The 26734-nt window shown below is 35.2% G+C and overlaps 2 protein-coding genes and 1 long non-coding RNA gene across 6 annotated transcripts in view; 2 read left to right on the plus strand and 1 right to left on the minus strand.

Moving 5' to 3' along the window:
• Positions 1-15801, minus strand: part of LOC106168614 (uncharacterized) — a 25192-nt gene extending 9391 nt beyond the window's left edge. Inside the window, exons 1-7 of one of the 2 annotated variants that reach the window (XM_087007470.1) lie at positions 15647-15801; positions 9944-10074; positions 6403-6574; positions 4074-4181; positions 2105-3090; positions 1365-1730; positions 87-180 (exon numbers count right to left, since the gene is read on the minus strand). In XM_087007470.1, the coding sequence (XP_086863596.1) occupies positions 87-180; positions 1365-1730; positions 2105-3090; positions 4074-4181; positions 6403-6574; positions 9944-10072 (1855 nt within the window). In that variant the 5' untranslated portion in view covers positions 10073-10074; positions 15647-15801. Of the gene's footprint in view, positions 1-86; positions 181-1364; positions 1731-2104; positions 3091-4073; positions 4182-6402; positions 6575-9943; positions 10075-12921; positions 13285-15646 lie in introns of those variants that run through there. The other variant, XM_087007463.1, reaches the window with a different exon arrangement.
• Positions 7295-9350, plus strand: LOC147764313 (uncharacterized). Its single transcript, XR_015333322.1, has 2 exons — positions 7295-7883; positions 8951-9350. It is a non-coding gene; the product is annotated as an uncharacterized LOC147764313 (long non-coding RNA).
• Positions 14755-22818, plus strand: LOC106168616 (patched domain-containing protein 3). Of its 3 annotated transcripts, none has more exons than XM_024075662.2 (5): positions 14755-14846; positions 17796-18845; positions 19795-19995; positions 20360-20491; positions 20879-22818. In XM_024075662.2, the coding sequence occupies exons 2-5, from the start codon at positions 17807-17809 to the stop codon at positions 22321-22323; spliced, it is 2817 nt and encodes a 938-aa protein (XP_023931430.2). In that variant the 5' UTR covers positions 14755-14846; positions 17796-17806; the 3' UTR covers positions 22324-22818. The 3 variants fall into 3 exon arrangements, with proteins under 3 accessions (XP_023931430.2, XP_013403203.2, XP_023931431.2); XM_013547749.3 differs by lacking the exon at positions 14755-14846 and adding an exon at positions 15913-16066; XM_024075663.2 differs by lacking the exon at positions 14755-14846 and adding an exon at positions 17201-17445.
• The last annotated feature ends 3916 nt before the right edge of the window (positions 22819-26734 follow it).

The raw sequence follows: 26734 nt of genomic DNA on the forward strand, positions 1-26734 counted from the left end.
CTTCATGATATCTCTTCTGTACTATGTAAGCTAGATTTACACATATATATTAACCACAAAATAAAAACAAATTGCCAGATATTTACCTGTTTGATTTATCAAATCTTCATCCTGATTGTTCATTAGTAGCCACTGCATTGACCACTTTGCTCCACACCTTTTCAAGCAGGTATCAAAGTTCTGAATTGGGAAAATGATTGGCTTTTATAAGTAAAATACCTTTTTGATGTTGAGATATTTAACATTTGGAAATATCCTAGATTAATATTACTAAAAATCACTTATAATTATGTATAGCAAATTAGGTCCTACTTTCACAGAAGACAACAATAAAATCCCCGATTCCATTTTAATTAGACACTAGTCTCCCTCCTGTAACATGGAAAAAAATGCCAAGTTGGGACTCCTATGGGCTAATAAACATTAAAATGTGTCATTGGCAATGGGCTCCACACAGATCCCAAATTCACTATTCTAAAAAAAAGCTTTAACTTGGCACCCACAGTACTATCCACCATATAATTGTATTTAAAAAGTATCACTGAGCAAACTAATATGTACAGACTTGACATTGTAAACATGGAATGTTTCAGTTTAATAGGTACTAGGTATGTCTTGGTATAAAACATACTGTTTTTAAAAACATTTATTTCATATGAGATATGTGAATAAATAAATGTGTAGTCAGGTGTGTCAGTAGTACTAAATTAATTAATTGACTGTGTTGTCTGTAACATTACATAATATGCAATAGTTTCATTGAGAAGTACTCTTTGACTGCCCTTTATATGAGTATGAGAGATCATGGTTCTGTTAAAAAAAGTCTTCATATTTCAATTATGCCTTCACAGATTATTAAAAAATTTTGCATACAATTAGTCAGTTAAAGGGAGTATTCAGAACAAGTTGATTTGCAGACTAACAGATACATGGATCAAATATGACCAACCCACTTAAAAGCTTGGTGTATATACATGTACCCTAACAGACACTAGATAGAATCCCCGCAGGGCTAGGTCATAATGTTTCAGGTGGGTCAGCTAGAATGTACAAAGATCTACTAACACTATTGATTGTTGTTGTATGACTAAAAATCAGCCATGTATTTTGTCTGTTTAGTAAGGGTAATTAAGTTACTTAAGTGATGTCACAATGACACTATAGAGATAGTTAGAAGTTTCTAGAACATGATTTGAATCCTTTTTTTTTTCATTTATCCGTCAGAAAAATAGGAAAAAATTGAAGAAAAATGATTTGGAAAAAATATTCAACAGTAAGTGCCAAGTTTTTATGCTAGCTATATGTCCAACAGCTATAGCATTACAGTGACAAGATTAATATTTTATAAATAATTCATATCATACCTGGATTGTTTTGGCAAATGTTGGTTCCTGGTGAACAAGCTGTCGGCCCATTCCCCACCACTGTGTTCCCATGCCATTGAAAACAAATACCAGTGGTGTTTGCGTATTTGAATCCACAGCTTCACCTGAAACAAAACCAGCAGCCACTTTCTGTGTCTTGAAAGTCTCCAAAGAATGCAAAATTTCGGACGCATCTCTCCCAAGAACACCAAGGCGATGTTGATGATGATGTGAGCGCAGGCAAGTAGTAGCTGCCACATCATAGAATCTCTCTGGTTCTTGATCCTGTATCTTGCGAAACAACTCAATGAAGTCGTCAACGCGTGATGACAATGCTGTAGGTGTTGCTGCAGATATCAACACAACCTATTCACGCGAAAACAAATTTTTTTCCAATTTAAATACAAAGCTGTCCTAAGTGTGTTTTTGTTTGTTTGTTTGTTTATTTGTTTGTTTGTTAAGGTGTTGGAGTCAAACAGATATAGCCTTTGGTGTATAAGCATGAGAGAAGATTTACGTTATCCAGGAGACTAGTTTTTAATACTGACATTGTATAGTTGGCCATGCATTTTTGCATAAGATGCCACATGGCATAAGTTATTTCACAGATTTGGTATGCCAGAATAAATGCCATACATAGAGAAGCTGGGTTAAATAGTAACCCCTGGTCTATGTGATATATAATAAAATTGAAAACATAATCTATCCACCCAATATATTATGAAATTTTTTGTCTTTACCTTAATTTGTGGTCCTGATTCATGTTCTGGCAGAAGTAGATCATTGGTGGAAGGAGGGGCTTCAAGTATTACATGGGCATTTGCACCTCCAAAACCAAATGAACTGCAACCAGCAATCAAAGGCATTTCTTCTACATAAGGCCAAATTATCAATTCCTTTGGAACCTTGATATTCAGTTCTTTGAACTTTATTTTTGGATTGCCCAACTTGAAATGTACTACTGGAGGTATCAATTCATTGTGTATCATCAGAGCAACCTTGATGACCCCAGCAATGCCTGATGACCCTTCACAATGGCCAATGTTTGACTTAACTGAGCCAATATAAAGTGGGGTTTTTGCATCTTTAATTTGACCAATAGTCTTTCCAAGAGCGTTGGCTTCAGTGGCATCACCTACTTGTGTACCAGTCCCATGGGCTTCCACGTATTGTATATCTTGTGGGTTTATCATAGCGTGACGACAAGCACGATATACAAGATTGACTTGTGCGGAATAGCTTGGGTTGGCAATGCCCGGAGTTCTGCCATCATTGCTGAGTGCACCACCGCGGATGACTGCATAAATCCGGTCTCCATCTTCAACAGCCTTGTTCAATGATTTTAAAATAATTACCCCAGCCCCTTCACTTCGACAGTACCCATCAGCAGAGGAATCAAAGCTTTTGCTCCTACCATCAGGTGCCAGCATGCCAGCTTGACAAAATCCAATAGTGATTTCTGGCATCATTATAACATTGACCCCCCCTGCCACTGCCATGTCGCAGTCACCGTTTCGGATGGCTTCTGAAGCTAGATGAACAGCATACAGTGAAGAGGAACAAGCTGTGTCAATGGAGAAACTAGGTCCACGGAGATCAAACTCGTATGATATACGATTGGAAACCATACAACTGTTAGTGCCAGAGTTTGAGTATTGACTGATAGCGTCAGATCTTGCAGATGTTAAGGTTGTGTATTCGCTAGCTGTCACCCCCATGTAAACACCTGAAAGCACACATTCAACATCTCATTACCAAATGCAAGTCATATAATTCCATTAGCTGTATGTATAAGCGCAATCAGAATGTAACATGCACTTTGTAAAAATAGATAGGTAAAATTTAGACAAAAGTAGAAGTAAAAATTAAATTTTAGAGGAAATAACCACCTGTACCCACCAGTCCTTAAGAAAAATCTCAGAAGAAAAGACCACAAAAGGGAAAAAAAGAATTGCCATTGTTAAAAATATCTGAGAAAGCTGGCTCTTACATATTGTGTATCGATGGGGTATTATTCTTAAAGGATGTGTTAACTCGTGTATCTTTACAATTTATGTTGAGTTTTGGCGAAAGTTATCAATATTAACGCAAAAAAAACTAGTGTTGAAAAAGGCAATCCACTTATGCAGATTTTTGAAAGGAAATTTTTTATCAAAGTTGTCCAGTTATTTTTTTTAGTAAAACAAAATATGGTTTATCAGTGAACATGTTCAACAGGTGTGGTGGATGGTAATGGCGATGGAGCAGACAGGCACAGTGATCAGAACAAATCAAGCACATACAGTGCCTGTATTAAAAATTGAAAGAATAAGAATCGATTAAAACGTTGTCTTGTTGAGGGGTCTGGTTCAATCAAGCCATTTTTTTTTCTTGTCTCGAAGATTACATACTGGAAATCTGGTAAGTTATGATTATAACACTGACAATAATTCTGATAATAAATACTGGTTAAAGGTATAATTCATGTTCTGATGGCTAAACAAACTAAAAGCCAACGTCACAACATTCAATCAAGACACTGTTGGGGTTTGAACTAATGCTGAAACACCTTTGGATCAGCAGTGATAATGTTTATGATATTCACTTAAGTCCATATTGACATTTTACCAAACTGTACAACCCACTCCACCTGTAAACATTTATTTTGGAAAGGCAAAGACAGCTCAGGGTAGCAGTACAAGTGGCCTTCGCAACGTTTACTACACCTACCGCAGTTAGTCCCTCGGATGGACCTTGCTGGAATTCCACCATCTTCGAAGGCCTCCCACACCACTTCTAAGAGGAGACGGACTTGAGGATCCATGTGATTTGCTTCGTCTGAAAGCAGTTTCATTGAATTTCATTGAATATTGAACTTTATCAGTCTATTTATCTGTTTAAATTATTGTACTGTAACACTAAAAATGGTGCAAAATCTAATGCTCAAGCGTTTCAACCCTTTATTACTCTTGTTAAAGCAATAATAACTCTTCCTTTGAGATTCAAAATTCCACAAGAAATACATTCTAAACAACACACGGAAATATATTATATTGCATTTCACCACTAAAACGGCTGTTATTGTAGTAAAATTAAAAACTGTGCTTGTCAATAGGGCTTTCGGTGCCTTTCTTCCCGGTCATCAAGGCATTCGTTGCCAAGGATTTTGGCGCATCACGCGGATTCTCGCGTGCATTCGAGACAAAAATAACATGTGGCGGGATGAGATATAGCACAATTCTCAGACGTAAGTTGCGAGTTTTTGTACGGTGTGTCGGATAACGAATAGCCCAGAACTGCACACGTTGTGGATATAAATGCATTCTGAGCAATAAGACGATTATATCGTATGAATCTTATTTTATTGTAATAAAGTGTTGTTGTTGTCTGCTTTTCCCACGGTTTTAAGTAGGTCATCAGAAAACCCCGCTCGATAGGCTATGTTAGAGAGGGCTCCGTCAGTTAAAATCTCTTAAGAGATTTTAACAAAAAACCAAGCGTTTAGGAAAAAAACCCTGGACTAACTTTGAATGCAGGAATGGGGTCGTTGACCATTGGTAAATTTGGGAAAATTGCCGTTTACGCCAGGAAAATCCAATTTTTGGCCAAAACGAAGTGTTATTATGACTTTAACTGTTTCAAGTACTTCTAATTCTGTGTATGTCCACTTTACAAAATAAAAGTAGATCAGACATCATCAGCAAGGTCTGCTTAACACAACATGCCTAATGGACTGTTGTACTTCTAAGACCCCCTTCCCATACCTAGATTGATCTAGGTATGGGAATGGGGTCTAAGATGTATGATTTAGTGTCTGGTTTATCAACTGACTCTTGGTCTTGTAGGTATATCAGCAACAACTTACATTAATTGTTCACGAGCTCATTTAGATATAAACCATTTACATGTGGGTTTTAGGATGGTTTATTTAAAAACACCTTGAAAACGTACGACGCATTGACGAGTGATAACGGGGTCCCATGTGGTCAGATAAAACCTGCCAGTATATAATATTAAACAGCAAAATATAAACAAAATATAGAAAAATATACTTAAAAGAAATTTTAAAATGAACTAAAAGGAACCACTTCCCTAATATTCATAATATAAAAGAAATAACATAAATCGTATAAAGCAAATTTAAGAAACTACAAGCACTGAGGAAAAAAAATAATGAGAAATTATTAAATAAGAAAACTTTGGAAGTGACCCAAGTCAGTCCTACTTTGAAAATGTAACACATGACGATAAGTGATAACGAATTCTCACGTAGCAAGATCAAAGCTGCTGCAGATTGGACCAAGGTAGCTATTTTTGTGAACCAAGTAGGAGATACATGTGAAGGTGATGTAACGGCTGGAAATGGAGCCTATTTACCGCTCTCTCATTGGTCGGAATAAATTAAACACTGAGAAAATTGGGAGAAGATGTCTGTTATGCTCTTGTTTAAGTCACATTTTCCAGAAAACAGGCTACAAGGGTACCCATAGTTTTAACTGTACTATTACATAACAATTACGAAGCTGATCATTGTGTAAATTAGAGATGCCAGTAGAAGAACATATTGACCTACCTAGCTTAAACATTGAAATACTTCAACACCAATTATTTTTTAATATGCAGCTCCTAAGTGAGAGGGATACGTTTCTTACCAAGCGGTTGATAAAGAGGGTAGTTTTGACCATGTTCCGTGAGAGCCATTCAGAGGGATACCATCATTCCAAACAGGCACTTGAGACATATGGGACAACATCATTACCAAACAGGCACACAGGCAAAATTACCTGGGCAAGACCGACTGAAGAAAACCACACCATGAGAAAGAGAGAGTGACCGCGGTGGATTTAGTGGTCACTACAATATTTTTTTATTTTGAAAAAGATTCATTAATCATTGGCAAGTATTCTAGATAGATATTCACACCACGAACATCTGTTTTACTCCACCTTCCCTGCCAAAATGAAGAGTGTTATCCCTTTGCATTATTGCACATTATATGTGGTATGTTTCAACCTCAGTACATGTTTTCTTCATACAAAATTGCAATGTAAAAATATACCTGGAGGCATCTTAAAAAACAGTCTATCGAAGGACAATAGATCTTGCTCTAGGTAGCCCCCTCCTCTCACGTACAGCTTGCCTGGAGTCTTTGGTGTAGGATGATAAAAATGGTTGACATCAAATCTGTCATCTGGTAGTGGTCTGGTACAGTCAATGCCTTTAAGAAGCACCTTGGATACAAAAAGTAAAACAAAGTTAAAAAGCTAAATTTAGTTCTTGCAAAGTTATAATCGTGTAGATCATCGATTTTGCCCTTTTTGAAAGCTTGCACCAAATACACACTAGGCCAATATCCTGGTATGCATTGTCATTGTAAGTTTTAATATATATATATATATAACCCCAGTAGTCACGGCTCCCTGTTTTGATGGCTATTATCCCTTACGAAAATTTCCTATAGGATCCTATAGGATTCCTATAGGGTCCTATAGGAAATCTTATAGGATCCTATAGGGCACATTTCCTATAGGATTTCCTATAGGATCCTATAGGAAATTGTTGTAAGTTAAAATCTTGAGAAAAATGCATATCTTATAAACATATATCATTCTAAACAATAGATATTTGATATAGGTCCATTTTATCAGTTGAATTGTCAATTATATATCACTATTAAAGCAAAAATGCTTTTTATTGTTTATAATGCACAATCTTATAGTCTTCTATAGGATTCTATAGAAATTCTTTAATTTCTTTTTTAAAGAATTTTTGAAAAAAATTGATCATTTTAAAGTAATCTTTTATAGAGAAATATTTTATCATTAGAAATGTTTTTGTACCAAATCATTGAAGCTGATTTTTTTTTAATTCATGTTCAGACCATTACAAAAATCTTATAGGAATTTCTATAGGAACCTATAGAAAATCCTATGCTAATATAATTCATTTAGGGAATTTTTATAAGCCAGGTTGAATGAAAAATAATGAATCTGGTTTAAATATTAGTATATGATTTTGATTTTTAATTTATGTTCAGACCATTACAAAAATTCCTATTGGATCCTATAGGAAATCTTATAGGAAATCAACTCAGGCCTGTAGCCAGGGGGGGGTTCGGGGGGTTCGAAAGAACCGCCCCTTATGCTGGAAAAAGGTCCACTCTGGGTAAAATTTGATCCAGGTACATGACATTTTTATGGGAAAAGGTCCACTTTTTCAGAAAAAGAACCCCCCTTTTGAAATTGCTGGCTACGGGCCTGCAACTGATGTTAGCTAGAGAATGCCCTACTCCACCAACCATAACCATAGATTCAACAACTGTGAATTTCTTTTGTTAGCTTGGCACCTATTATTAGGTCACTACTCCTGTAGCTATTGTTACACTAGTAACAGTAACCACCTATTAGGTGTTATCAGATGTGTGGTATCCTGTCTAAGTCTTTGTTTATATGAGACAAGCAGCAAATGAGTGTACAGCTATAGTTTAAATTCAGGAGCATAGTGGAAGGGTACAGAGTGTAGAAAAATCGATTGAGGAAGGTATGTATAACAGTAATGCATTGGATCATTTGGGCATTTAATCAAATTGAAAATGAGATGATTGATCTAATTTGTAGTGTACCTTGTAAACATCATATCTATATTACATTAAACAAGTTATAATTTATAAAATATAGCTTCCCTTTTAGCCAACAAAGAAATACTGTTTATTCTCTTTATTTCTTATAAAACTGTGATCAATTGCTCATCAAAATATTTCTATAAATGCAGTTGAATCTAAAAAAAAAATTACATTTCATATAACTTTTGGTTTGTGATTTATTAAAAATTATCTATTAATGTTATCCACAACTGCCTCAAAGGAACCATCATGATATATAACTGAGAAAGACCTATGCTAATAAATAACATACAATTAACATGTTAGAGAGGCTGTCAGGGCAAATTTCATTACCTCACATGTTCTTCAGGATTGTTTATTTGCCAAGTTTTCTTTTCATTTAATTTCTTTTCAACCATAAATGTGAGGTAAACACCATAGTTTGTTTAAAAATATTTTTTGCTTACCTATACATATTGGAAATGAAATGTGCATTGTGAAAATCTGACCATTTTGCTTACACGGAAGCTATAAATTTTAACTTGGAGTTGCTTTTTTTGTGGTTTGGACTGATGATTTAAGTCAAGCAAAGACTGGTCAGAATATAGGGAATTACTGTTTACCCTCGGAAATTAGTTTTCCATGAGTTTTTGAGACTTGGCCCTGGCCCTTGGCCCTGACAGCTCTGTAATGGCCCAATTGCATATTTAACCAGAGTAGAGTTTTCTCCACTGCTGATTTCTGCATTTTAAAATTCGTTTCTGATTGTTCCTGTGGGCTTGGTTCTATGAAATATGTTCAAGTTCTTAAAAATTTTTTTTTACAAATTATCCAGCTTTAATACCTTGTCTTTGAAAAAAACAGTTAACTAATAAAGGCTATGAAATGCTCAAAATAAAATTGGTGCAATGATTATTATTGATCTCATTAGAAAATTTTTCCTTCATCATTTTGCATTTTTGTAGACATGTACAATTAATTGAAATTCACAATGTTTTTCTTTTAGATTGTGTCTGCAAATGGTTCAACACAACTTAGACGGAGTTTAAGAAGACTATCACAGTAAAGTTGACCAATGTGCAAAAGACTTTTGTCTAAAATTCTTCAATTATTAAGTGACTAAAGCAGTATGCTGACAATGTACACAATCTGGCCAAGGGAGGTTTTAGCCACTCATTCTGGCAGGAGTTCGAACGCACACAAGAAAAAGACAGTGATGCCACAGCTTGACAAGACATATTTGATCCTTGTGATAACTTATAGAACTTATAATTCAAAAGCAGTAGCAGCATCGTTAAATTTGCAAAAATCTATGAAACAATTCTCTAGTAAGCTGGTTGCATAGCATACTGTGGAATATGTACATTTATACATTTTTATATATTGAATAAAGAATGTAAACATGATACTCTCTTTTGTTTTGAGGGACCAGTGCCTATAACCAATTTTGCCTAAGTTCCAACAATATATAAAAAGCTGTAAAAATATTCAAAACAGTTAATATAAATTTCTATAGGTTCCTATAAGATTTCCTATAGGATCCTATAAGATTTCCTATAGGATCCTATAGGAAATTGGGCCAATTTCCTATAGGAACCTATAGGAAATTCTATAGGATCCTATAGGAAATCTTATAGGATCCTATAGGAAATTGGGCCAATTTCCTATAGGAACCTATAGGAAATTCTATAGGAACCTATAGGAAATTCTATAGGATCCTATAGGATATTCTATAGGATCCTATAGGAAATTGGGCCAATTTCCTATAGGAACCTATAGGAAATTCTATAGGATCCTATAGGAAATTTCCTATAGGAATCCTATAGGAAATTTTCGTAAGGGATTGAACATTTAATTTTTCCACATATGTTGTAATTATCTTCAAAGGACAGTTCATGCTGTGATAAAGATATGATATTACAAACTTAATTTACTCACTTTTTGGAACTATTGTTGCATTATCGGAACCTGGTTAATGTTTTAAAAAAGATACACTTACCTCCCAAAAGTCCTTGACGTTATTAATTTCCCCTGGGAAACGACAACCGATTCCAACAATTGCAACTTTCTTGTTTTCAGGTAGCCAAGTAGGCATTTGACATGGTTCTTTTTTGCGTCTTTGAGGCATATCTAGAGAAAAATGTGACAAATACAAAAGTAGATTTCTGCTCTGGGTACCTACACATGGCTCATTGGGTGCACGAAACAAAACTCAAAATTGCCTAATTATAATCCAATTCATGATCACATTGCAAGTTCTTCTACCCTATGGTGCAGTGTCTGGTCCACAATTGTTATTAATCATTATTGGACCTTCCTGGAAAGTGGGCAATTAAAAAACATAGTGCAAAAACAATCTCATTTAAAAAGGCAATATGATTGTCAAACCACCAAAAATTTGAATTTTTAGGAATTTTATAGGTTTTTTAAGCTCTATGTAAGTTAACACTTGGCTTCCATCTTCCCCATAGTAATCAATGACCTTCTGACATTATCTTGCAGACCTAGGACCAATAGGTCATCACATGCCATCGTTTGGAATGACCAATTAAGTAAAGTTAAGAATGATAAGGGCATACACGTGAATATATATATATATATATATATATATTTGCAAAGAAGGTTTCAATTTTATATTATGATCCATTAGTTTGTACCATAGCCCTATTCTCCATATTTTATCGAAGGCAGCCTTACCATGAAAGCAAAAAAAATTTAAATGAGATCAAGATATCTATGTCAAAGTTTTTAGAGTAAATATGTGATCAATGGTTGAATAGTTGGCTCGGAAACCTTGGTTATCTTTTTATATGTCAAAAAGTTATTAGAGAAATCGGCTAATCTTTTACACAATATGGAGTGAATACTTTGCCCAGGCAACTAAGTACAGTAATTGGTCGTTAGTTCCTCAGATCATTCATATTTCCTTTATTCTTATAGATTGGAATAATAGTGCACTCAAGTCATGCTTCTGGCAAAATACTAGTATTGAGTGCCATACTAAACAATTTTAAATAAATTGGTAACATAAAGGTAACACAGAGCACTTTTGTTTTCCTTTGATTTTTTATTGTATTTTGGAATTCAACTCCAGTAATTTACATGAAGCATTTCATTTTTGAATTTTTTTTTGCTGTTCTTTAATCCACCTCTGCCAAAATTGGTCTGCAAGTAACTGTGCGTGTTTCCACTGTTCATTATATTGATCATGCTTTGTGAAATTGTCAGCAGACAAGCAGGAGGGATTCAAACGCAGCAACAGTAGTTGGTTGGGTGACAAGGTTTCTAAGTCGTAGTGATGGTCTGCTTTGCGTATCAATGGGCGATCATTTGCGATTTTCTCAATTTCAGCAAGCACGATAAGTCATGTCTCATCATCCACCAATTTATTTCCCAAGATAGAACGCATAATTTTCCATACTGGTCTGATTGAACGCTCCCATACGCCACCTGCATGGCTTGCACATGGCTTGCAATTGAGATACCACTGAATGTTGGAGAAGTGATAAAGAAATGATGTAACAATTGCTCTACACCATCAAATACTTCCAAAGACGCAATGGCATGTACCTGAGCTGATTTACTCATAACTTCTCCATCATTTCCTGGAAGTTCGTGTAGTGGGTAGATTATCTGTTTTTTTTTTTTTTTTTTCGACCAGTATAACTCGGGCTGGTACAAAAAGCTGGGCCATGTAATCAACGCTGTATGTCTTCACCACTGTCACTTCTGAGCTGTATTCCCCTTGAAAGGTAATCTTCTGGGTTATGATCAGAATTAACATGGTATCACTGCGAAGGTGTCCATGAAACATCATGTATCATTTAAAGACGATTGGCAACAAACACAAAAACGTGGAATCTGATCGCAGAATTCTGAATAAACTGGAGAACAATCATAGAATCTGTCCAGAAAATAACGCGATGAATATCATGATCAATGGGCACTTGAAGCTCCTCCAAGATTTGTTTGTGAACTTTCGCAGGCAATGTTGCAGCTGTCAGCTCCATTCATAGAACAGTCACTGTTTTCAGAGGCAATACATGTGATTTCCCACAGACTATGTTGCAATATACTTGCTGGTTAATATCAACAAACAGCAGGTAGAAAACAACGCTGTATGTAGCCAGATAATGAGGCAATGGCTCAAGGGACTGTATATCTGCTAAATAAGTTGATTTCTAACATCTTGCGACTTCAATTGTAAATTGTCCAAACCTTCTCTCCACTGTGCCCATGCATTTAGATGCTGCAAAGCCCATTGGGTCATAAATTGATACAATAAATGACAAAATACTTATTCGAGTATCCTTTACATCCCTCTCACGGACAAAGTATCCAAATGTTTTCATTTTCTATGTTCCACTTTATGCCTAATACATGTCCTATTGGCTGTTTGTCTATGTTTGTTTCTGACTGATGGATGAAATACACCTTTATGCAGTAGCGTGGTGAGCTGAATGATCATCTTCTCAGCTTCATCAATGCTCCCTTTCTGCATTTTGAGGGGGAGCGTAGACTGTACAACTTGCAGATTAGTAGTGGCAAACGTGTGCACTGCCATTTGTTATTCTTCTGGTTGTTTGCTGAGATCTGCCATCCACCATAGGAATCGTAGGGCATCACGATCATCAGGATGTACTTCCACTTGATGATACATTTGTTCAATAGCAGCAACAATGGTTATCTTTTTCTGATGATTTCTTTTTTTTTTGTCCGAAATGAGTCTGTAATGAGTTTCAAGCCTTGAAATAACTTGCTTCTGGTTCCAGTATGACATAGCTTTTTTATTTATTTATTTATTTATTTATTTTTATTTTTATTTATTTATTTTTTATTTATTTATTTATTTATTTATTATTATTATTATTATTATTATTGGCTTCAAGTCTGGTACTGTCTGTTCTCTATTAGTTTTAAAGTTTCTGATGAAAACTGGGTATAATACAGGATCACTGTTGAAATACAAATACTCACGTTTAGGCATTTCTTGATTGAGTGTGATCTCTTTCAATGCTCTTTGCTGCTGTTGCAATGAAATGCTGGGTGGAAATGAAATAATGTAGCCTACAAACTCATGGGGTATACCCAGAGCAACGTAAAAGCTAGCTTGTAAAATATACATTGTGATGGAGTCGCTTTTACTAGTATTGCTGATATGGGTTATATATGAAATCAAGATCGAGCTGGCAATACCGGAATCTAGAACCTAGGGTAATGGGGTACCACCCTGATTGAAAAGTTATCAAATATGCAAATGATTAACTTCTTGTGTTAGATGTATTAGCCTGCTCCTCTAACACAATAAAAGGCAAACTAAACCCTACACTCCCCAGTTAAGTGATGGCCTAGGGTAAATCGGGGCCGTAGCGATAGTCCGAAGGTTCAATAGTCCGAAGGTTCATTGGTCCGAATGTTCACTATAGAACCTTCGGACCAATGAACCCTTGATTAAAAAATCGATGAAAATGTTACCACTTTTCGGACCAATGAACCTTCGGACTATCGAGACGCCCCCGGGTAAATCACAGCGTTCAAGAATTCTCTTTTGACACTGCAAAGAAAGAACCGCGCTTAGAATGGGTCCATCAACTTAATTGCAGTCAATTCCTTCATTTTCGGATAAATTGAGATTCCTTCTTGAAGTTTGTTGTTTTGATGGCTAACCCCGTGTTCAATGTAATGTTTGTACGACGTTTCCTGAACACTGTGTGGTGAAAACAATTGCTCACAACCACTTTTTATTGAGACGAAGTTGAGCAAATGGATTGCCTGGCCTATTTAATCTCTTGATTTGTGTCCCATAGGGCAATGCTGGGATACTCTAAACTGGGGTGTTTGAAAAGGAGAGATACAGAAAACTATTGGACAAACTGAGAAAGGCGTTTGTTGAGGAACGGGTCGATCGTGACCAGTGATAATGCAGAAATTGTAAAATGGTGAATTATCATTTGTAGGCCTATATGTAATTTAGGATTTCTCTTTCTCCTAGACAATGTTTCACACAATGTTTCACACCAAAATAAAACGGGTCGATCGTACAGTTTAAGTCAGTACTTCTAGAACTTGAGCAGGGCTTTCACGACATTCTTCATGTAAGTCTGCACTGGAGAATAATAGGGTGACACTGGGATTCAGCACAACTCCTCTTTTATTTATTTATTTATTTATTTATTTATTTATTTATTTGAGAAAATGGTGATTAATGAACAATTGATCGCCAAAAGGAACTCAAACGGTAAACGTTCAACAAAAATACTGTCACTTAAAGTTAGAACATGAAATAATAATGATTATAATAAAAACACTAATGGTCTGGTTGAATGTTGCATCCGTCTTACTTATTGAAACCTTGGACATAATAAGATCTTTTTATGTCCAAGTTGAAACCATACTGAAACCTTAGGCTACTGAAATCACGGATGTAATGTTCTGTTGGAATATTCAATCATTTTATAAAGAGTGTATTTTTGTAAAAATGTAGAGTGATGTGTATTCCACGCTATTTTTAGGTTTGGCCTTGTATAATCGGTCTCTGTTGAGAAACCTGTTTTAACTGTGTTAATATTTGTCCCTAAACAACAAGAGTTTGAAGAAATGCCCCGCACCTGTGAAGCAAGTTACTAGCTTTTTTTGTGTTTGACACTCGACTCTCAAAGAGAATCAGTCTGCGATCACCCGATATTTGTACTGGTTTTATTTTGCGCTTGCCAAGGCTAACATTTACGTCACGACCCGATTTCATAATAGCGAATAAAAAACAAAATATGGCGGCGCCCATGCACCTAAATCTAGCGATTGTGAATGTTCCAGAAAAAAGGCTAGAAAGGGATTGTATTGAGCTGACAGATACTCAATCGTTGCTTTGGAGTAAATGAAGCAACAGGAAAACAGACTATAAGGTATTTCAGTAAATAAGGGTTAAATTTGACTTAGGCTACTGTTGTGTTTCGCTGTTTTTGTAATCTTGTTAAATATATATATATATATATATATATCAGTATTTCTGAGTGAGATGTCAGGATGAACAAAACTAGGCCTATTTACCTACTACATGCAATGGCGAGAGAATAAACAATTTATTGACCTGTTTTAGCTTTCACATGTCCATCATCCAGTAAGAAATAAAAAATATATAGGCCTAGGCCTATAGTTTCAATGAGTGCAAACTTCTAGGGTAATCACTCAATAGGTACGACCATTGAAATGAGCAATTAATAGCTTTACTGGCATGAAAATGGACACCAATCATAATTGTTTTCTTCAGTTTGCTATGGTTTTAATCAAGATAGACTTGATGCCTTTTTAGCGTTTTAGACCCTATCAGTAATAGAACAATGAAACATATTCAACAGGGGCGGATCCAGAAATATTTCCTGACAGTCTTCCATATTATATTTGGTTATCTATTTTCCATTTTTGACCGTCTTCCGACAGAAAAAAATTAGATACCCTTCAATGTAAACTTGAAAATCTGACCGTCTTCCGGAAGACCCAGAAGACGGCCTAAATCCGCCCCTGTTCAAAGCCTTTAATACCCCTGCTAACACAAAAACGTTGCTTAGATGTATGTTTAACCAAAGTTTTTTCATAGCTTTTAATGGGTTATCTTTTTTAACATTTTCAAAAACGTAACTGGGTAAATATAACCGACAGATGTCAACATGTTTAGACCAGTATGACAGTAAGTGATAAAACTTACCTTGAGTTTAACTGATTCAGATTCGGCTACGATTAACCCAGCCCGTCCGTTTGAGATGAAGCTAGAAAACAGGTTTTCATAAAAAAGTGACAAGCTGAAAATAGAAAACAGTTTTTTTAGAAACGAATTGAATAGCCGACTAGGAAGTAACGGCATAAAAATATCTGAGGCTCAGCCAATCACGAAAAAGTTATTGCCAAACTGGAATATCACGTGATCTTTGAATGCAGAAAACAATACCCCTTCCTGACATAACTTGCATTCTGATACCGATCAATTAATAATAACGAGCAACGGGTGTGTGTTTTCATGGCGCTGTATAACAAGAAGACCAGATAAAAGTCTGTCTCCTACCTTATTCACAGCGCTATCGACGGTAAAATTGGCCTTTCAGCAGTGTGCGATGTGAAGATCTGACAGGTAAGGAAAGGACATGTGAGACCCCTCAACAGAGCCAAACCGCTTAGCTAATTGCAATTTCAATTTACCGTCGCTCATTGTCTTTATAGAGGAAGCATTTTGAAATTTGACTACCTTAAAGGTTTCCAATTTCTGCAGAATATAAAAAAATAAAATTCTTATGGCGCAATTGGGTGAATGGAAGTTGGTCGTTTTAATGGACCATTCTGTAAATGTGATTTTAACTATTCTTGAAATTTAGAGGAATATTCCCTTAAGACAGGTATACAAAAACTTTCACCCCTGCTTTTCATAGCCAAATCGTAGTCAGCTGACGAATGCTTAACAATTCTCAGTGAATACATAAGAATGGTTAACAATGTACTAGGAATCATCTAAGAATGTACCCAGGACCTGTTAATTAGCCAAGATTTTTTGCATTTTGAACAGCTCAAAACTTTTGTCCTGATTTCACGATCTCTCAAGAATAAAACATACAACTGTGCCCTGCCACCATATCGTCAAGCTAATCATGGATGCAACTCAACTGAAGATTTTTGTAATGGCTAAAAAATAACGAAAACATTAAACAGCAAAACATGATGACTTGCGCCATAAGACGTTACGAAGTTGTTTTTTCTTTTCAATTGTTTAAAACCCGGCGACTCATCGAAAGTACAGTAGACGCAAGCTATCGACGTTTTCACGTAGCTGTCGACGTGAATAGGTACATATAAAATACAATACAATATAGTACAATGCTAAGTGGATAGCGTATTAAATAATTATACTTTACCCTTTCTCAGCACGAAAAAAGGTCCCTATCAACAAGATGAAGTAATGGTCCCACACCTGTGAAACAAGTTACTAGTTTTTTGTGTTTGAAACTCAACTCTCCCAAACTCAACTCAGCCCGAGTAAAGGTATCTATATCAACACAGTTTGAAGAAATGGTCCCACACCGTGAGACAAGTCACTAGCTTTTTTTTTTTTTTTTGTTTGTTTGCAACTCGACTCTCTCAAAGAGAATCAGTCGGCTCTCACCTGATATTTATGCTATTTTGCGCTCCCCAGGGCTTACATTTACGTCACGACCTGTTTTCTCAACAGCGACCTAGAATTAATCAATAAAAGAATACGGCGGCGCCCATGCACTTAGCGATTGTGAATTTTCCAGATGAAGGCTTTTTTATATAAAAAGCAGTAGGAGGAGATTTTGTTAAGAGTGCTGATAGGTATTCATTCATGGCTTTTGAGTATATAAAGCTACATGAAAATAGACTGTTAGTTATTTAAGTAACACGACCTGATTTCCCAACAGCGACTGATATGTGATAACCTTGACAAGAGCAATCCTTTTTGCACTCTGTCCGCGAGGGAACCTTGGAAGCCAATATTGAGTTGAGTTTGTCTTATTGTATGTTCAATTGTCTTAGTGATTTTGTCTTAACTGCACGTTTGTTTGTGTTTTTGTCTTTCCTTTTGTTTGCGCCTTAAAACCCGTATCCTCAAAAGTCACTCTCCCTTGGGCCTTAGGACTAGGCGTTCCCACCCTTCAAAGATACCGAAAAAATTGATTTGCGATATTGAAAAATGGCGAATATCATAAACCTGTTTTGTGTATGACATACAATTTTGCAAATGCGCACATTTACCTAATAGAATCTGCAAGTAAAACACACACAGCGGGTAGATGTTATGGGATGTATTTGAATACAAATAATTTTAACGAAGGTTTTCGTTCTTCCAGTTGTTCCAGAAATGAGGTGCCTTTGGAACTGTATCGAAAGACCATTGAGCAGGGCTTTTGGTCGGTATGGGAGGTTTGTAGCAAGGTACCCACATCCTTTCCTGCTGATTCCTATTTTAATGGCTGCTACACTGGGTTCAGGAATGTATCGACTCGATTCCTTAAAAATGTCAGATGTGGAATATCTTTTTACGCCAGAACACGGAAGAGCGAAAGAGGAGCAACGTACAACTAAGAGGTTATTTTCGACCAATGATTCCGGAGCATTTGATGCCACAAGAATGACCACGCTGGGAAAATATGGACGGTTAATCATCGTGCCATCCTTAGATGGAGAGAACATTCTGCAATTCAGTTATCTCACAGAAATAATTGATTTGCACAACCGTGTGCTAGAAATGTCGGTGAATGATGATAAGGGGGGAGCATACACGTATGCCGACGTCTGTGCCACGTGGCAGGACTCTTGCGCAATAGCTAACCCTCTTTTTTTCTTACTAGGAAATAATGCTTCAAAAATAGCTGGTTTGAACATTACATATCCGACTACAGAAGTGATAACACACACGATGGGAGCAAATGGTCTACCGACGCAAATATTAACCTCCATTTTCCTTGGAGGTTCTATCGGTGGCGTCATCGTTGACGAATCAAATCTGATAATCTCCGCAAATGCTATTAATTTAGTATATTATTTAGATTCACAAAATGAACTATTGGCAGAAATGTGGGAATCGTCGTTCTTGGATACAATGAAAAACATGGATTTCAAAGACATAATAGTGGCATATTACTCCTCCCAGACCTTGGAGAAAGAACTTGGGGCAAACGCCAAGTCAATCATACCTTTATTCAGTGTAACATTTACAGTGATGATAACTTTCTCCGTCATTACTTGTATCATGAAGGACTGGGTACGAAGTAAGCCATGGTTGGGTCAAATAGGCGTTGTTTCCGCAGGTTTAGCCATAGTGTCTTCATTTGGACTTATGCTTCATGCAGGGGTGCCCTTTATTGACATAGTAGCTTCAACGCCCTTTCTTATTCTAGGTGAGTTCTATCTTTAAGCTGTTTGAAGTAATGCCCAAGCAACTTAAGTGAATAAACTTAAATCTAAAGATAACAGATTTGTTAAAGTAACTGTACTTCAATGTCATCATCGAGGCTTATCTTTCTTCATGTTCAGATTGGCATTTGGGAAGTATTTTGCTATGAGTTTTGAATAAGGAAACTAGAGAATAACTCGCTTAAAGGCATAAAATGCACGTTAGACTTCAATAGAAAAAAAGGGAATTTTCCTGGAGATTACAGCAAACCTACTCGGTATAACTTTTCCAAAAATGATGAGAAAATTACAATATATAAACCCATTTTCGAGTTTACATATCTTATTCGTAACAATCAAGAGTACTTCTATTACAAGAGTGACTCAGAAACTTAAAAAAACTAGACAGTTATTGCATGATAGGGCCATGATATATCTTGGTGATTGAGATGAACTTTTTGAAATCTACAGGAAAAATTACTTTTGCTCTGTGGGTCAAACTTATTGAGTACTGTCAATATCTCTTTCCGTAGAATCCAGATTTGGGGATTTCCGTTCATTGAAAACTCACATCATGATGATCATAGTATTTTTTAAAATAAAGAACGTTTCTGTTTTTCTATTAGTTTGTTTGCATTTAAATTGTCATTTCCTAAATAAAAAAATTAGATACATATATCTGTCGTCATTTAAAGATATTAAAATACACATTGTCTCATTTTTCGTCATGTCAAAGAGAATGAGTGGTAGGAAAAATATTTTATTTACAAACAAGCTTTGGTTGGATTATAAAACAGTTTCTGGTAAAAACTCAGTTAAATGCTGCATACATAATACAGACTAGGCCTAATTATGCTTTGGTTAAATGAGTTTATTTTCTTAGAACATATGAAACATTTCCTCAAATGTTGAATGAAAAGGTTTTTGATCATATGTACATTTTATCGTTTGCAGCAATCGGAGTTGACGATATGTTTATTATGATAGCCGCATGGCGGCAGACCAATCCACGCGACACCGTTGAAAAACGCATGGGGGAGACATTATCTGAAGCAGCCGTTTCCATTACCATCACTACGCTTACGGATGGTTTGTCTTTTGGTATTGGCGCCATTACTGATTTTCCTTCTGTCAGAATATTTTGTCTATACACAGGTAGGATCAACTGGCGATTACAGTTTTATCTAAAGTTGAAGAGTGCCATAAGCCTTTTTTACTTTTCGATCTTTCGCTCTTTCTGCGTGAAATGAACAGTTCTTGTGATTATACGTATACGATTTCAATGTTTGAATTATTGCAATATGAATTCATTTTTGATAGAATTTATGGCTGCCGTGTGCAGAACTCTTTCGAAATACTCACTTCATAAATTTTATGGAATATTTTGATAAATACAGGCATTGCAGGAATTTTCTTCATTTTACTGGAACGGTGGTCACGAAACCATTATTATACACTTCATTACTGTAATTTTTTCATTGGTATATCCGTAAGTTTATTTATTTATTTATTCATTTAGGTGTTGCTGTGCTCTTTGACTTCTTTTTCCAAATAACCTTTTTCGCTGCCAGCATGGTTTTTATTGGAAGGCGCGAGGCGGCAAATAGGCATTGCATGGTGTGTACAAAGGTTATACCCACGGATGAAGCAGGTATAGGTTGCTACATTGCTATGTAATATATTTTTCCATTGAAAAATGCTAGGTACTCTGTGCACATTTTATTTTTATTTTGTACCTATGAGACTCCGCAAAGGTCGACCTAATCGAAAAACATATTTTTGAAAGTAAGCCTTTTACAAATCAAACATTTGAAGATATTTATTTATATAAATTTAAAAGCCTTTATTTTATTATTAACTATTTAATTTTTATTATATTTATTTTTATTTGTCTAGCACAAATACGTATAGGCCCTCTATTCATTAGAAGCGGATATATTTTTTATATAAAAGGACATGCAGTGCAATAAACACCTTCAATAAAAAAAGCCAAATTATGTGTACAAATACATGCAAATGCTTCACATTGACATTTCAGAAAATCGTTCCAAAATATTCAGAATATTTTGCACCGGTGGAACGCCGTCAAAGAAGAAAGAGGGTGAAGATTTGAATCAGCATGTCATGATGGAATTCTTTCGAGATTATTATGGCCCTTTTCTAAATAAAATTCCGACCAAAGTTTCTGTGATTTTAGTATACGGTTCTTACTTAGGCATAGCTATTTGGGGAATCACAGGAATGAAAGAAGGCCTCAAACTAAAAAACCTGGCCGATGATGCTTCTTATGCCAGTTCTTTCTACAACCTAGAGGAAAAATACTTCAAAGAGTTTGGTCCAAAAATATCGGTTATCTTAGAAGGGAAGTTGGATTATTGGGATGGTACCGTACAAACAGAACTGTTTCATTTAATAAAATCTTTTGAGGATGAAAGGAATATATTTGACAATTACACGACGGAATTTTGGCTGAGAGACTTTTTAAGTTTTATAGAGCAGTACAGCTTGACAGTTAATGAAACCAATTTTGTTAATGTGCTAAAACGCGAGTTTTTGCCTAGGAATGAAAAGTTTTCATTAGATATACACATGGATAATACCACAGATAATATAGTGGCCTCCCGATTTCTGGTACAATCAGTTCAAACCACCACAGCGTCTAAAGAAAAGGAACTGGTTCTACTTGCCAGGCGCCTGGCTGATAATGCTCATGTCGATTTGAGTGTCACTGTCTTCCATCCTGCCTTCGTTTTCTACGATCAATACGTAGCGATCATACCCAATACTCTACAAAATATTGGCATTGCTCTTGGTGCAATGGTAGTTATTTCACTACTTTTGATCCCCAATCCTATCTGTTCACTATGGGTTGCTTTGTCGGTGGCATCAATAGAGGCAGGTGTTGTGGGTTATATGGTGTGGTGGGATGTTAATCTGGATTCGGTCTCTATGATCAATCTGATAATGTGTATTGGGTTTTCTGTTGATTTTTCAGCACACATTGCATATGCATATATTAGCGCCAACGGTTGCACCGAGAAAAAACTTTCTTCCTCTCTGTTTTCCCTTGGTTTTCCCATTCTTCAGGGGGCTCTGTCCACGATACTAGGTGTGCTAGCTTTATGTGCATCGTCCGTGTATATTTTCAGAACGTTTTTCAAAATAATGTTCATGGTGATTTTGTTTGGTGCTTTCCATGGTCTTGTTTTGCTTCCAGTGCTTTTGTCGATAGTAATGCCTGGCACCAAAAGGGCGCCTAATATTTCACAGTCAAATTCAAAACAAAAAAAGGAGTTTCAAAGAAGTAAAGGTGATTTCTCACCCACATTAAGAAAGTGGATGAACGAGGTCAGCCGGCCTAGTTTATATGGAGTTACAAATGGCCATAGTTGTGAGACAAGAAACAAGTCTGAACCTATCTTAGGCATGAATGGTGCGATGCCATATACTATAACCTTAAATGTACGATCTGAACAGTTTTAATGGCTGAATGGTGAAGATTTGCAAAATTATGAAGGCCATGCCTAATGGTATATTTTCCATTTGAAAGGTTGGCTAAAAATGAGAAATTATTAGTTGCATGTTTGACAATTTTGTGCCGTGCTGCAAAGTAAGCTTGTAGTAAAATTTTGTTGGTAAAATATTATATTTCATATTCAGATCGTGTGACAATGTTATGCTAATAACTATTGCTTAGTTTATTTTGTTTGATTTTTGGTGAGTTTGCAAGACAATAAGATACATGTAGCTCAGGATTTCAGAATTCTCACGGGAGCACGACACCCTTCTTGTGTATGACAGGAACACTATAGAGAGGATTGTCTGTAGTTTGGGATTCAGAAAACGGTGAAATTATGCTTTCAATCTTTCTACGAACTAAAGTTTAGAATTTAACTGTATAGGGTATTAATATGTTAAGGTTTATGTAAAATGTGTGTAATAGGAACTGGTTTACAATAAAACTGCATAGAAAATTAATTACTGTCTATGTGTTTTCAATTTTGTGCATAATAATCGTTATTTGTGCCGTACAGTAGCTATGCCAAATTTTTCAATAAAGCACTTCATCAGATCTTACGATGCATTGCCATTTATCACCTCCGCAAAGTAAATAGTTTTTGATTCCATTTATCTGTTAGCAACATAATGGGGAAAGTTTTGGACAGATTTTAATGAAATTTTCAGAAACTGTCCACAGGGGAACAAAGTAACAAGTGATAAAACATTGGTGGCCATTCATTAGTTAGTAAAAATTGCTGAGAAAAGGCCTGGCATTGCAGAGGCCTGCGTTCTTGGAGTGCTTTTCCAGTTAGTGTTGTGACCAGATTAAAATATATTAAAAGGTGGTGATTTGTTTGCTTAACAGCATTATCACCACCACATTTTACCAAAGTTAACAAGCACATTCAGAGTAAGTACCTACCATGGTAGTAGCATAAGGCTTCAAATCCATAACAGTTAAAATTTATACATAGGGCAACTTTTTTGAAATTCAGAAATACCATATTTTGAGATAGCATGGTGAGACTGATATTATAATTTGTTGTAAAATGTTTTGAATTTCTTCATGGGAATGTAAATATCGTTAAGTGTTAGGTGCAGTGGAATTAATCTGCTACTGGTTACATCTTTATAAGTTAGTGAAAACTGCAGTATTATTTATTTATTTATGCAGAAAAAAGTGTCTAAAATAAAAGTAGTGGTAGAGCAATTGCCAGCAAGTACAGAAATTCCATTATTTCAAGACAAACTTTTATTGCTGCTAACAGAAAATACACACTTCACTAGAAAAATCCTTAATCAAGAAACCGAAATGTGTAATCAGTGTAATGACTTGTATAATCATTTTATAAAGTGCAAATTAAAGAGATAACAACTCTTTATATCAGATTCAAAATTCCACAATAAATACATTGGAAACAACACAGATATTAGTCCACTAAATTTCATTTTAACACCAAAATGGCACTTATCGCAATTATTCTGAAATATATGCTTGCCTTTGGATCACACGGACTTTTGTAGATGGCTACCCTCTGTGATTATCTCTTAAAAGATTTAAAAAAAAAACACTGACTAACTTCAAATGTCAGCATGGATTCAATAACCATTAGTAAGTATAGGAATATACATATGTTTACCCAAGGAAAATTTTTATGTCACTTTTCCTGCCAAGATGAAGAGTTGTTATCCCCTTAAGATACCCAAAAATAAAAAAAAAACAAAACAATTAGACATACTGTACTGTTGATCTGTACACTCGACCAAAAAAGTTTGGAAATGTTATTTTTGATAATTATAAAATAACCATATTGAGCAAAAGTAAATTTTTAACCAAATTTTGATGAATAATGCACCCACCAATCATTACTTTTTTATATACACTGACCGTTTTCCCACTAATTTACATAGTGTTTTATTATTGAAAAACAACTTTATATTTCTCTTTTTGGTCGACTGTATATTATAAAACTGTTTAAAATGATGCATTAAAACCAACTATATTTATTAAGGGAAAGTTGCATAGTTATTCATGCATGTCTTATTTAATGTGAGGCCATTCCACTCTAAAGTATTATTTTCCTTACGAGTGCTGCCACATTATGAAAGAACATCAACATAATCAAGCAGATGAAATACTAAAACAGCCTTCATAATATATTGGCTTGACCCAGATTTGAATTTTCTTCCTGTATTGCAAAAGTAATAATTTGACAATTTCTTAGTGAAAAGAATTATTCATAAATTCTCTGTTTTGCATCTTATAGCATCCACCTAATCCAGGTATATTTGCAATCTTGTCTAAGATATCTTTCATAAATGTACAGTTTTACAAATCAAAAACTTTTCGTTTGCTTACTAAGTTTCCAAATTTGGTAATGATGGACATTGTGCACCTGCCTGGATGGTTGTCAGTACATGATCCTCTTGATTAATACATGCATTAATTATGTTTACAACAGGCTGTACCTACAAACTACTTATTTAGCAAAAAGGTCCATCAGATTTTGATTTCATTGCATCTTTCTTTGTAACTACCTTTACATAGGTACTAAATCTATTGAATCATACAACCTTTGAAAGCTTTAGATAACTTGTAGTGCAAAAATGATTATATAGTACTAACAAACAATTTAATTATAAAATCCCATGTACTAGTATAATTTGCATGTATGTTATCACTATGCAGCCATAAATCCACTCTTAAGGATACTACAAGCGTTTGCCAAAAACTCTTTATCTACTTCCTTACATTCATTCCTTTGCATATAGCAGATAAATATTTAGTATTCAGGGTGACATCATAGTTGTGATTTAGGAGTAAAAATGGAAAAATCATTTTGTCAAATTTCTCTTTTACAGGAGCACATGAGAACATCATTTTTAATGCCAATTTAATGAGACCATTTAGTACTCCAAAATCCTGCCAGCAATTTTCCTAAATGCCTTAGTTCAGATTTTATCATTGATAAAGCAAAATACACATTTGATTAATAAAAATCTATAATTAGGGGCTCACAACTCCATAATAAAAACATTTAAACCAAAATGACATCGATGGTATTGAAGCCCATGCACTTATGGTTAGCTGTGTCAGTTTATGTGATAAAATCTTTGTTTAGGGATGGAGTTATGTCCCATACCCATTACTATCTCACATCAAAATAATGTGTTAAATAATTGATGATAAAAGCCTTTGAGTTGCAAATACATAGCAATGAGAAATATAAACGCTGATTTTTGAAATTTTTTAGGGGATTTATATTGTTGTAAATCATTACAAAGGTACATGCATTATTGAATAATTTAGTGCAGGAAAAACTCATTTCGGTGTATGGATGATAATAAACCCTTACCATATCCTTTAGTCTTAATGCATGTGCCTAGGTTAAATTTTGATTATAATAAATAAAATCTGATTAGATAAGATAAGCACATTAGGTATTATAGAAATAAACAATGACATATCAAAGTATATCATTATAAAAGTGAAATATTCTACATGATGCATTAGATAAGAGAGGCATGTCTTATCTGGTCTCTTGGCAAGTAAGTGCTAATTACCTAATTGATAAGGGTGATTCAGATACTGTCTCAGATAATTTCTAAAGCAAGGAAAGACTTGGTTGTGGAAGTACTAGTGCAGCATACTTTTAATGTTTTGACAGGAGAGCTTAGGAATATAGCATTAACAAACAAGGTACATTTATTTTAAAATTAGACATGGCCTTTTATTTGTCACAAACAAGATAAATGTGAAATTGATACGATTTCATTTATAATTGTGAATACTGATGTGCCTGTAATTAAAGTGTTACCATGTTTTAAAAGTAAAAAAGTAATTTTGTATTTCAATTTTTTTTTTTGTGAATTGTATATGAGTATTTGGTACAAATAAAAGGAAACTTGCTTTACAATTAAAATAACTGTACCTTGTTTTTCACTGCCTTGCATTCACATTTCTTGGGACAATAACAAATACTTAATGTCAAAACCTTTTAATAAAGAAAAATTGTTAAATGTATGCTACATTTTCCCTGCTTTAGAAATTATCTGAGGTAGTATCTGATTCATCCTTTAGATATAAATCAAAATCAAAGAAAGAGAAAACAAAGAAAGGAAGACTTCCTTCAAAACAATTTTAAAAGTATGCTGCACTAGTACTTCCACAACCAAGTCTTTCCTTGCCTTAGAAATTATCTGAGACAGTATCTGAATCACCCTTATCAATTAGTCAATTAGCGCTTACTTGCCAAGAGACCACCCTTTGCTACTCACACAATGGCCCTCTACCTGATTGCTATCTTCACCTGTCTGGCTGGAGAATAAGTCCAAGTCTGGTCTGAATGTGTGTGGGGAGATAATTGCTTTGCCACTTCAGTTGAATTTAGAC

Source organism: Lingula anatina, chromosome 1 (assembly GCF_051362555.1).
Source record: "Lingula anatina isolate TDL-2025a chromosome 1, LinAna3.0, whole genome shotgun sequence".
In the NCBI taxonomy this organism is placed as follows: domain Eukaryota; kingdom Metazoa; phylum Brachiopoda; class Lingulata; order Lingulida; family Lingulidae; genus Lingula; species Lingula anatina.